Raw genomic sequence first — 12,856 nt, 5'->3', positions numbered from 1 at the left:
TCGGCATCAGAACAAAACAAGTGAGAGGAGGGGCAAGGAATGAAGAAATGAGGCGCAAAGATGTACAGCACAATTTTGAACAAAAGGCTGAAAAGAAGAATAAACTAGAAGTATCGAGGAAGATAAAACCACAGCTCTAAAGTTATCTATGTGAAATTTGACAAGGAAAACAACTCTTTACCTCATTTGTGGGTAATGTTGGAAAATTATTAGAAAATCTTACAGAATTGTCCCTCGGAGGCTCCCTTGCTGTTAGCTAATCGCTTAGACAATCTTTATCACCACTGTAATAATATTTAGATGCTACAGGGATTACTTAAAAGTTGTGTTATGATTGCTTTCCTTGTTTTGTTTTTTATGGGCAGAGGGTGATTTTGTGTTTAATTGCTCCAAAGTGACAAATAATGCCCGTTATGATATGATGAAAGTGTGAGGTCATTAAATTACTACAGCGACCGGCTGCATTTATTCGTTCGTATTCGCTTTTACAAATTTATGCCACGAGGCTTCAAGAGGCCAAGCAGTTATTTACACAAATTCACTTCCACAGCCATTTCTGAATTTGGGGGTAATTACGTGAGAGCAAAATGGTTTTATTTCATTTAATCCAGCCGGTGCAGCAATTTGCACTGGTAATATTTGTAGCATGTGGAGTCTTCACAGTGGAACAGCTCGAAACCAGCAAGAGCTTCTAATACAAACAAGGTAGAGGAGAGCAATAATCCAAACATGAGTCTGTGTAGGAGACAATAGCATCTATAAACCAACTGTCTACAGAGGAGATGCTGTTTGATTTTGAAACATCATATGCAGGGCCAGAATATAAAGACTGGATAAATACTGAAGTAAGGAGTCAAAATGCCCCCATAGCACGAAACATTTTTTTTTAAAAATTCAACATTTTGTTCTCAAACTGTGATAAATACATTTTTTTTAATCTCTATCTTATAGTTTTATTTATTATTTCCCACATTGTAACACTGCAAAAAAATCTAAATTAAGAGTTTTGGGTCTTTAAAATAATAGAATTAACCTTAAACCAAAGAATAATGACTAATTTATGTGTGACTATAGAATATAAATACCAAAAACATGACCTTGGAGGCACAAACTGATGAATTCTTATTGTGGAAACAAAGAAAAATGCCTGATTTCATTCACTGTTTTACACTGATGATGTTAATGAGAGTATTGTGCCTTTTTGTAAAGCCATAATTCCCAACTAGGGGTTTTTATACCCCCAAGGGGGTACTTTTGCAGTTGCCAGAGGGGCATTACAGGACAGACCAACAATAAATTTGTTTTTCATTGATCAAAAAGTGTAAAAACACGATAATAGGGAGCTTAAGAGAGCACTTGAGAGAATTACAGGGTATCGTCAGCTATCTGTCCATATTTACCGGTCAGCTGTCAATCAGATTATCCATAAATCCTTATGGTAATCTCTTTGCTGTTGCATATCAGCCACCCCCCCCCCCCTTCCCCCAGCGCACACCCACACTCTGTTGATCCATGTAAATGTGTGCAGTGGTGATTCCAGTCCCTCGGCTCCCAGTGGAGATGAGATGGAGCACAGAGGCATCAACTGGCTGCAGTTTTGTAATGTTTCCATGCGGCTGACTCCAGACACCTTGAGTCATGTAAATAATGAATCAGATGATGCCCACATGCAGGAGATCGAGGGGACGTGCTGACAAGTAGCGCAGCGAATGAGGCATGCTGACTTTCTCTTTGGCGCTCGGTATTCCAGCAGTCTTACTTTTTTTTTATTTCCTTTCCTACCACCAAAACCTCCCCCTGCTCTCTCCCCCTCCAAACTCTAATATTTAACCTCCTGATTTGGTCACCTCTGACTTTGGTGACCCTAACTCTCCTCCTTCCACTTATCCATCATCCATCCATCATAAACACCTCAGAGGAGGAGGAGAGAGACAGTTGGGGAAAGAGTGGAATCGATGAATTAAACAGGAGGTGCAGTGGGGAAGGTGGAGTATGTTGGACAAGTGGATGTAGTCCACAGCTGTCTATGAGGCTGCACCCTGACCTCGAAGAGATAAGAAAGTTGGGAGACCCTCAGTCTGTGGGGTCTAACAGCCACTGTAAAAAAAAAAAAAAAAAAAAAAAAAACTCCATCTCTCTACTTCATGAATTATTGAGATATTGGCCTACAGCTTCTAAAATATACAGGAGGGTGGTCTGTCTCTCCTTTCAGATTTCACATACTGTCTACCTCGTCCTTCTGTCTGTCTTTCTATCAGTTTCTCCTCTCACTTTCTGCTCTCCTATCTCTCTTTTTTATTTATTTTTTTCTCCCTTTAGCCCCCCTTCTCATTCAGAGTTGGCCTCTTGCGCCAGCGAGATCGTAAATCAGAACACAAACAAAGCCAAAGGAAGAAAAAAAAACAAAACAGCATCAGAGAAAGACAGTTTGTTATTCACTTCATAAGAGGCTTTTCTTCTTCACTTGAAGAGGAGCATCTACCACTAACCAGCTGTCATGCATTTAAAAGTTGTCAGGGATAAATTCACGAGTTCTTGTGTTACATCAGATGCTTGTAATGCACACAGCAGTAGGCCGGCCCTTGAAATGAGACAGAACTCTGGTCTGTCCATTTATCTTCTTTGCTCTCTCTTGTTTTTTCCTTTTTTCTTCTTCTTCTTCTCGATGAAGCAATTGTCCAAGGCACGCTGCTGCTTACTGTGTTTCTCTTGACATGTCTGCGTGTGTGCGTTTGCTCGTGCATGATTATATCTAAGGCGGTTGGCTCCAAACGCGCTGCCCAGTGCAGAATCCTAGCCATAACAAATGAACAGAGGGGAGAAAATAAGACATATGAAAGAAAAGCTGAGCAAAGGAGTGATTCTCTCTCTGGCTGGTGGAGATCTGTATTGTAAGCAGTTTCAGCTGTCAGCACTTCTTTGAGCTACCTCAAAGGGAGGAGGAGGGTGAGGGGGTGGGAAATGTTGTAGTTTTATTTTCCCCCTTTTGAGGGTTCCTGTTTATTTGTACACGGCGCTGTTTATTTTCGTGGTTCATTTGATTTTTTTTCCTCTTCTTTTTTTTTTTCCACAGACACAGACAATGCAGAAAGGAGAGTGAAGGGATGTACATTAGTGTAGTTTCAGTTAAAGAAGAAGTTGTCAGGCTTCAAGCCTTTGGGGTGGGGCTAGGGAATAAATTGTCAGCCGTCCCCTTTCTGTTCTCCAGCCCACCCCCCCGACTCTCCCCTTTACTCCTCCGACCCTCCCTCCTGCCTCCCTCCCTCATTAAGTATTGATGTGGGTAGCCATACTTGCCATCTCAGCCTATTAATAATGCATGGCAGGTGCTGTTGATGTGGTCTCTCACACTGAGATTGAGAGAGGCAGGAATGGCAACACTATGCTGCAGAGTAGCTACAGCACAACCTCCGTCACACGGCTGTACAGCTTGGGGGGGCCTCCGTCTGCCCCGGCGAGTTTATGGCGAGCTGTGACAGCAGCTCGGAGATGGATATACAAGGTAGCATCTTACTTAATATCCTGGAGCTGTTTTTACATAGAAAACTTCCTTTGTCGTAAACATCTGATGGATGAGGCTGGGATAGTCTATGAGCCTTGTCTGCCACTGCTGTTTTATGTCTGTTTTGTGTTTTATTGAACTACGCTGGTCTTTCAGTGACTCTCAGGTGCACTTCCAGTAGCTCATCTGTCTCTTTTCTTATCGCACACAGGTTCTTCCTCAAGTTCTTCCTGAAGTGCAACCAGAACTGCTTAAAGAATGCAGGGAACCCTCGAGACATGAGGCGTTTTCAGGTGACGCACAGCCATCTAATAGCATACAATATGTAACTCTGAGTTGTGTTGTATAGTGGTGGAGAACCACATTTACTCCTTCAGTGTTTTATTGCGAGGCACCAGACACAGCCACAGCATAACCTCACTCCCCTCGTAGAATAAAACAAAGCACTCGCAGGATGTCTCTCTAGGGAGAAGTCCAGAAGCAAACGAGCATAGTATGTTCCAACGTAGCAAAAGCGTAAATGAAGTTGTTCTAAAAATCACTGTATGACCAAATATTCCTGAAGTCTATAATCACAACAAAAAGCATTAATTCATAAACCTGCAATGCAGTTGTCGATAAACACTAGAGCTCTTGCATAAATGACATATGTATGCTTCCTTACTGCACATATGGTTTGACAAACTTCTTTTTTAATCATCAGGTTTAGGTATTGATTATTTAGTCAAAAGAGCTACAGTACAAATCAACTGAACTTCACTTTTTGGTTCTTATAAACATTTAACTATCACTCAAGGGGCTTTTTCAGAACTTAGGATTACAATGACGTGGATGACTGAGAATCTACAGACAATATATATTCACTTTACGGCTTGTATTAAACATGGCTGTAATCTATATTTTTTATAACAAGGGATCAATAACTGTGTAAAATGTGATAGGAGAACACTTGTAGTGATGATCCCATGGCAAATTAGTCCCCAAGTCTGCATTTTTCATATTATCATATAATTTTAGCATCTCTTAGCTCATTGTTTTTGACACTTTTACTGTTTTGGAGGATTCTCACTGCTCTCTTAACAGTTTTCAGGGGGGAAAAAAACTCAAATCCAACTGTACGCTTGTCTGCCTGCCACCAAAAAGCAACACAATTGCACAGTTGGTGTCTAGCTGGTGAACATAATGCAGCATTTAGTAGTTATAGATCCTGGCATTTCTGTCAGGAGGTGGTGGAAACCAAAGCATAGCTGAAAGGAGAGTGATGCATGACTTTTGGATGTCTGAGGGGCCAAATAGCAACTGTTTACTGATGTGTTAGCACAATGAGCTTTCAAGGTGTATGTGTTTTCAGCTATTTAAGTTTAAGAGGCCAAAAGAATCACTTATTCTAGATTTAAAGTAACCTAATGTAGAAATATATAGTAAAATAAAAGCAAAGCAAATAAAGTCCCCCCTCCAAATAAGCAAAAGACTGCAAAACTTCCTGCTCATACAGGAAAACTAATGCTAAACCTATCCTTGCCTCTTATAGAGAGGTAAAGTGTATTAATTCTACATTACATTATATTTATTTCCATTAAAATATATGAAGCTTTGGGCAAATAGAAAATAGAATAGTAGGAGTCATGCCCTGTTCTTAACTTGTTCTTAGGAAGCAGAACAAGATAGAAACTATTGCACACAGAAAGCAGCACTATTTTCATCACTAGTCTCTCAATATCTCTTGGTTTTCCTTTTCTCAGGTGGTTGTGTCGACCACGGTGAGCGTGGAGGGTCACGTCCTGGCCGTCTCCGACAACATGTTTGTGCACAACAACTCCAAACACGGCCGCCGAGCTCGAAGACTGGACCCCTCGGAAGGAACACCATCCTACCTGGAACACGGTATTAAAAGCAAGAACAAAACAGCCGGGCTCTCGCTCCTAGCTTTCTTTGTCTTCTTCACTTTCTTTCTCTCTCTTTGACTCCCCTCCCTCCCTCCTTCTTATCCCCCACCCCCACCAATGTCTGGCTCCACTCTCAACCTCTCTTCTGTCTATTCCCCTCAAACCTGCTTTCTTTCTTATCTCTCTCCTGTTTCCTCCCCGGATTCTCACTTTCCTCTCTTGTAGGGTTTCTAACTCGAGCTAAGAGAGGAGTGAGTGGTAGCTAGTGAGTCTCTTGTCTCTCCCTTGTGGCTTGCTCCCCTCAGGTCTCTGCCTCTGGGCCTTCTACTCTGCCTCGCATAAGCACTATGTGTCTTATGAGGTCTGTTCTGCTTAAAGCCAACACTGGCTTTATTTCCTCGGAGACCTGCTTTTATCCTCCAGCCCTCCATCACTCCCCATCCCTCAGGTTTTCAAACACACCCATGCACACCGTAAAAACCCCATGCACACACATACACACCCCTGCATGCACAGTCAAACCCAAACCTTTAATACTTCATAATGACATGTGCACATGATTTAGGAGCCTGCACTGATTCCCAACTCCCTAATCCAGTTATTTTCTCATTTCGATTTCCCAGACATTGAATAAGAGAAACATATTTTTTTTCTTTGAGGAAAGTCAACCTCAGGGATGATAATGACAAAAAAACTAAGAAGGGATTTACATGATGGTCTATACTAGATTGCATTAAGATTGAATGTTACGGTTAAATCTTTCTAATGACTATTCTCCAGAGGGAAGGTGGACCACTTGTCCCCACGACTGGTCTCACAGATGATTAGAAAAGTTCACAAAGACGAGACATATTGGAGACGTCAGTGAAACTTGGATCTTACACAGAGGGAAGAGTGCATACAGTACAATAACAGATGTTCCCTGTGTCAGAGAGATTTGTTTGGGAATTTCCTCTTCTCTGATTTTCTGTTCTCCTGGTTACGAGACTTAAAAGAAGGAACAAGAGGAGTGAGAGAACGGAACAGAGGGTGACATGGAGACGTGCGGGCACGATAAGCAGTAGGGGTAAAAGTGCGTGTTGGTAAAAAGAGAAGATAAAAATTATTTTAAAAAAGACAGCAGTTTCTATTTTTTTGTCGTTTTCGCTCCCTCCCCTTCTCCGCCTAGTGTGTGTTGAGTTTTGTGTGCAGGATACACAACTTTGAGGCCCATTTCAGGCAGTAATAGATGAGCAGTGCATAGAGTTGAACAGATGGCATCGAGGAACACCCCAAAGTATAATCCTATCACATGGATTCACGTTCCACCATCTGGTTAATCCACACAAACACACACACACACACACACGCACATACACACATAAACGCACACATCCACACATGCACATTGAGCGCACATAATATCAGCGGCTGTGAAAAGGAGGCATCTTAGGCCATGATTACAGCCACAGATTGCTGCTTGGTGAACGCTGATCTCTGCAGGCGTATCGGGGGGCTAAATATCATTCCAGCTTGTTGGGGAGGATCAACAGAACAGGGAGTCAGGCAAAGAGCAAAGGCTAGGCTGCAGGGAAAAAAAGTCTGCCTAGTCTGAAGTGGATTATGCCGCTTTACAGAATTACAGCATGTCTGACAAGCTGCATATCTGTTAAGGAGAGGAGATTTAGCTTGTATAAACATGCATTTTCCCAATGCTGTTCTTTTCTTCAATCACATCCGGTAATCTCCAAGTCCATAACACCGACAGATGAAGTCGAAAAGCACGCTGAATACCGGTTATTGAAAATGCGGTTTATTGTTGTTGTTCCATGTACTTTGTCCAGAGAAATGCAAAGAATATGCTTTTTCGGAGGAAAGCTTAACAAAAACGCATTACAAATGTACCAAGCGGGGGGCTGAAATGAGCCCGTGCTGTGGTCAGGAAGGCGCCTGGTGAGCTACGACATAGAAATATGAAACAGACAGCTGAGCAAGAGCTAAGTGTTTGGTTAATGAATCCGATGTATTCAGAGGGCAGAGCTCCTGTTGGCTCTGCTCTGTTCCCCGGTCGCATGGCCTTTGATCAGACACTGAGCACACCTGACATTTACACGCCCGCACGCTTTGCCACGTGTCATAAAACAAGCGCACTGCCGCTGCCCTCGCACACAGGGCAGGGGTGATGTTTAATAACGGGGTGCGTATAATCACTCTGATTAGTATTCCTCGCTCGCCCCCGACCCCTGGGAGAGAGGCGAGAGGTGATGTATGTGTGTCTCCGTGTGTGTGCTGGTAAAAGGGAGAGACGGAACGAAGAGGGGACTGGTGCCAATAGAAAAGACCTCTGTGGGCTGTCGTTAGGTTAGTTAGCATCTAATCTATTATGTCTGTGATATTTTTTTTTTATTTATTCCAGCAACGCCCAGCATCAAAGCCATCAGCCCCAGTGAAGGCTGGACCACAGGGGGCGCGACGGTCATCATCATCGGAGATAACTTCTTTGACGGCCTGCAGGTCATCTTTGGAACCATGCTAGTGTGGAGTGAGGTCAGTCCCCATGCATTTGTATCTGTGTGTAAATATTAAATAGAGGCCTTCCTACATTACTGTAAACTAGTGTTCACCCCTCTCTTTTTTTAGCCCGGGGTCCCCTTATATTGAACCAATGTCTTCATGTACCCACTCATTGCAGGTTATTGCCTTGGTTTGGCTCTGAGTGGAGAGCAGCTTAATAAAACTGTTTTTTTCCCAACTCTATTTGCTTAATTTGTGACCCCCTCAGGTTAGGAATGACTGTTTTTTACATTACGTCGCATACACTTCCATTAGCTGGTTAGCTAATGCTCAAAAGTGACAAAAATCACCATTTTTTTTTATATGTATAATTGTAATTGAATCCATTTGAGAGAACAAGCAAACTGAAAGCCACCGCGGCATAGTCTCTTGGAACTTGCAAAACTCATTTATCATTATTTTCTGGTTTTTAATAGCTTAAGAATGTAGTCAACTAATTGAAATAAGTAATAAATGGATTAATTAGTATTAAAAGCAGTAATTCATCGCATTCCTGTAAGGGCATATCAGAAATATTTTATAATGCGAACAGCAGCCTGCAGTCTCATTTCTCTCTGTGGCAGCTCTTATTTCTGTCATATCTCTGCTCACCTCCCCTCCTGTCTTTTATTATGTTACTATCTGCCTTCTTGAAAAATACGTGCCTATCGTACAGTAAGAATCCCTTTGTAAAGGAGCATCTGCCACATGACTAAAATGTAAATGTAGTGTATGTGTGAAATTGAAGGTCAGTGAGCGGTGCAGCTAAACAGCTTTCTCTTTAGTAAAGGAATAATTCTATAAAAAGCTCCTATATTATCTCGCCGAGAGGTGAGCGGGGCCAGACAATGGTAGAATGAAAGCCTAGCTAAGTGAGCAATGAAAGGGACAGTTAGAACAACACACACACACACACGTGCACGTACACAGAGTGCTGGCAGCAGCATTGATAGCTTTTGAGCACTGCTAGCTTTGAGTGCTAGTTGACTATAGCGTGCAGAAAACGAGCACTCAGTGAGGTCTCATCTGTGTTTTGTCTTGTTACCGTTTTCCTTCAAAGACCCTTCAGCGTGCGCACACACACACGCATGTACGTGGCGAGTGGGCTCATCAGCCACACTAAGTGAGCCTGTTTAAGACACAGTGGTGCTTTAATGTGACTAACGGCAGCTAGACAGCTTCGGCTGACAGACACAGAGACAGGGGCAGCAGAGACAAGCGTATTATACATTTACTTATGCTCTTCAATAGGCGTATGCAGAGGAAAGTGTGTTTTATTCATAAACAGCTAACTGCTTTTGAACCCCCTCTTACAGAGTCCATGTCAGCACTGATAACCATCCTAAGCCTCACAGTGACATTGCCTTGGGCTACGAGGCCACCTGAGGGCTTTAGCGCTAACGCATCATTTTCAGGCTTATTATACAAAGAAAGAAAGTCAAAGCTGCAAAGGAAAGGTCTGAGACGAGGAGAGAACAGTCTCCTGAGCACATGTTTAGATATGAAGTTTCACTGCATTAATCCACCTGCCCTCCTCTGCTTCTCCGTAGCTGATCACCCCCCATGCCATCCGTGTGCAGACTCCGCCCAGACACATCCCCGGAGTAGTGGAGGTCACACTGTCCTACAAATCCAAACAGTTCTGCAAAGGCACACCTGGACGCTTCATCTACACAGGTACGATTCATTTGTGGTGCAATCTGAGGGGATAATGCACATCCAATCTACCAAACTGCCGCCTTTTCTAATGCAGTTTTCTCCCACGTTTTCTCAATTCAACCTGCAGCTTATGAATACAGCGTAGTGTGGAAAAAAATAATAATCACATAAAACTTCTTCGCACGCTGGCTTTAAGTTTTATTAAGTCTCTCTTTTTTGCTATATCTGCTAAAAGCGACGTGGTGAACAGTTCATAAGCTGTCATTTCTCCGCACCGTTTCTGGAAGACAAAACGTGCATGCTAAACAATTTCAAATCCAATAGCGTGACTCAATAATTCAGCGAATAAGCCTGCTGATCAGAGGAGGAAAAGTATTTGCCCTCTTTTATGAAGCAGGTGAAGGTCAGGAGGAGGTTTAACCTTTTTGATTAGAGGGATTATTTAGAATTAACCCTGTCGAAGGCGTGATTCAGAAAGGAAGAGGCCCGTGCGGGAGAGAGCGTGTGCATGAATAGCTCGAGTGTTACATCAGAGTGTATCGGTGCAGAGTTATAGCTGTGCGGTGAAAAGAGCGGCAGAGAGAGTGAATGTGAAGCGGTGATTAACCAATGCGAGGCCACAGGTCCTCTGGGAGATTGTGAATCACATAAATCTGTCTGTAATCTCAACCACTGATAGACTTAGGCTGTAAGCCCCGGCTGGAATTGCCAACATTTGACAAAATCACAACTGAGAGAGAGCGTGTGCGTCGCATCACCAAGCATGCATTTTCTGCATGTTGTGTGTGTCCTAATTATTGTGCATGGACCGAATCCATGTCCATGCGTCACAGTTATGACTCAGTTTGTGTACTTATGGGAAAGACTGCGATAGGGCGCCTGTGTTTGTTTGTACATATGTGTGGATGTATACCGAGCACACACGCGCACGTTGACAAGTAACTGCATTACTAAGACAGAGGGCAGATGGGTGGGCAGCCTTTGCCATGCCAGAGCTGTCCAACAGCCCACAGTCTGCCAAACTTGTAGAGCTGTGTGTATAGAAGTGTGTGCTGGTGTGTATATGTGTGTACGCAGCCTTTTAATGTGCCAGACATGTGGGAACCGTATGCATAAACGCCCTATCGCTTCCCAGCCCTCCACTCTTTCACCTTGTCACATTCACTTATTCAAAACTTGCTTCTTTGAATGAATTCATCCTCCTCTCACTCTCTCTCTCTCTCTCTCTCTGCCTCTTGGCTTCTATGGAGGCACATAGAGGAATCTCAACAGGTGAGAGGTAGCAAGAGGTCACCCACTGGGAGCTGAACACATACACTGTGATGCTGCTTGCCAAGCGCTGGCATCTTCACAGTGACACAGTCAACCGTGTCGAGGCATAGATCCCAGTTCTACTTTTTCGCACACTTCACTTCAGCCACTGCTATGTGCCCTCAGTGGGTATTTGCACCTCTCACATAGCTCCTTTATCAGCCATTCTCTTTCTCTCTTTTTTTTTTCATCATTTTTGCTTTCTCCCAGCGAGGAGGAACCTGGTCACATTTGGTGTCTTGAATAAGAGGCGGAGAATGAGTTTGGAGCACAAAAAAAAGCAATTGATGTGAGTGGAGAGAGGTGGAGGAGAGAGAGGAGAGTGGGGAAGGATGCAATGGAAGGATCGAGGATTACCATGGGCCATGTTGCCCTCCTGGGTCTGTTTGGCACCAGTTTGAGCCCAGTTGCCAGTGGGTACTAATCATGGAGGATTGGCAGCACTGCATGGCAGCTGGCAGCTAGCACATACACACACACACACACACATGTCCACACAGCCACACACTAGCAGACATGCATATACTCATATATTACATGTGCATGCACGATCACACACACACACACACACACACACACACACACACACACACACACACGCACACTCTGAATTACATTGGGGACAGCTGGCATTGCTAATCAACTTCTGCTGAGGAGAGGAAAGCGAGCAGCTCACAGACCTAATTAAGTCAACACATACCCAATACTGCTGCTACTGCTGCTTTGCAAACATAACCGACACACACACACTCTCTCACGCATAACCCTATCTATAGGTTTATTTCTCCCCCCTTCACACACACACACCCTCCTCCGAGTGATTATTGATACTACAGAACCAGTCGCCGCCAAATGGAAAAAAATTCAGCTGTAGCTCCGGACAGAAGAGACAAGCATAGGGACTTTTGGTGCAGAGGAGATTCGGAGGGAAGCTATTACAGTAATGTGTCCTCTGCCGTCTCTGAGGACTCCTCTGCCATTAGACTTCAGAAAGCTCCAATTAGACTCATCAAAGGCAATTAAGCTATCCACTGATAAGAATAAAAGAATGTTTTTTTTTCATTGCCTGCTCTTCCTCTGTCTTTTTATCCCCTTATCCCCCTTCTGTTCCTTTCTCTGCCCTCTGCCTTACCCACCTCTGGGGCTGAGAGCTCTCCCTAATCTCCCTCTCTCGCTCTCCCTCTCTCATTATCAGGTCATTGCCTGCCCCTCTCCCCTCTCTCCTCCGCTCCCCTGTACAAATGCATCTCTGTGTTTGGTTGTGTATCACCTTTTACTGGATTGCTGTCTTTGTAACATTCATCAGGGAAGCTCTGACTTTTCTTTTCAACGCGCAATATAAAGTGATAATACTCCACCGGTGGGGCCTGTGTGTACCCATGCTTGTGTGTATGTGTTTGCATGCGCCAAACGGGGATACTGGCCATAGATTGGGGGAGTTGATGAATCACCCTTGTCGTTCAAAAGGCAATCCCTCCCTCCTCAGTATGCAGCCTTGTCTGCTTAGTGCTTCCACTACAGCTACTGCTGATATTAAAAGGCTCTGCTGGCTCACATTAAGGCTGGCACCATGCACGCCCACACGCATTCACTCACGCGCACGCACAAACATTAGGGGTAGTTTTTCAGCACTGAGTGCAGATTAGGTGTGTAGGAAACATCACTCAGCTGCACCAAGGAGGAGCAGGAACAGTGAGGGGAAAAGACAAAAGTCAAGAACAGAATTTAAACCAGCTGCTGCTGACATCTCTCTCCGTCTCTGCGCCTGCCTCTGCGCTCCAAATTAGTTTTAGGAGTGGAGGAAGGACTGTCAGTTGTCTGTCATTTTATAGACACAGACGCTGGAGTGAAACACAGATGATGCCAAGGAAAGTGTTGTAAGCATGAGAATGCTTTATAAAGTTTTGAGCCCTAATTAAACTGTCCCACATGGTGATGAAATCTGCATGTGACGCGCATTGAGAAA

The 12,856-nt window shown here is 43.8% G+C and overlaps 1 protein-coding gene across 6 annotated transcripts in view; it reads left to right on the top strand.

Annotated features, from left to right (window-relative positions):
- ebf1a (EBF transcription factor 1a) overlaps window positions 1–12,856 on the top strand; it is a 55,880-nt gene that overhangs the window by 26,849 nt on the left and 16,175 nt on the right. For all 6 annotated transcript variants that reach the window (XM_051954497.1, XM_022214037.2, XM_022214036.2 and 3 more), the window contains exons 7-10: window positions 3,714–3,795; window positions 5,245–5,386; window positions 7,784–7,914; window positions 9,471–9,597. In XM_051954497.1, coding sequence (XP_051810457.1) covers window positions 3,714–3,795; window positions 5,245–5,386; window positions 7,784–7,914; window positions 9,471–9,597 — 482 coding nt within the window. The remainder of the gene's footprint in view (window positions 1–3,713; window positions 3,796–5,244; window positions 5,387–7,783; window positions 7,915–9,470; window positions 9,598–12,856) is intronic.

The sequence above is a fragment of the Acanthochromis polyacanthus genome, chromosome 10 (assembly GCF_021347895.1).
Source record: "Acanthochromis polyacanthus isolate Apoly-LR-REF ecotype Palm Island chromosome 10, KAUST_Apoly_ChrSc, whole genome shotgun sequence".
NCBI classification, from domain to species: Eukaryota; Metazoa; Chordata; class Actinopteri; family Pomacentridae; genus Acanthochromis; species Acanthochromis polyacanthus.
Note: the sequence above shows the minus strand (reverse complement) of the source record. Positions and strands in the feature narration are given on the sequence as shown.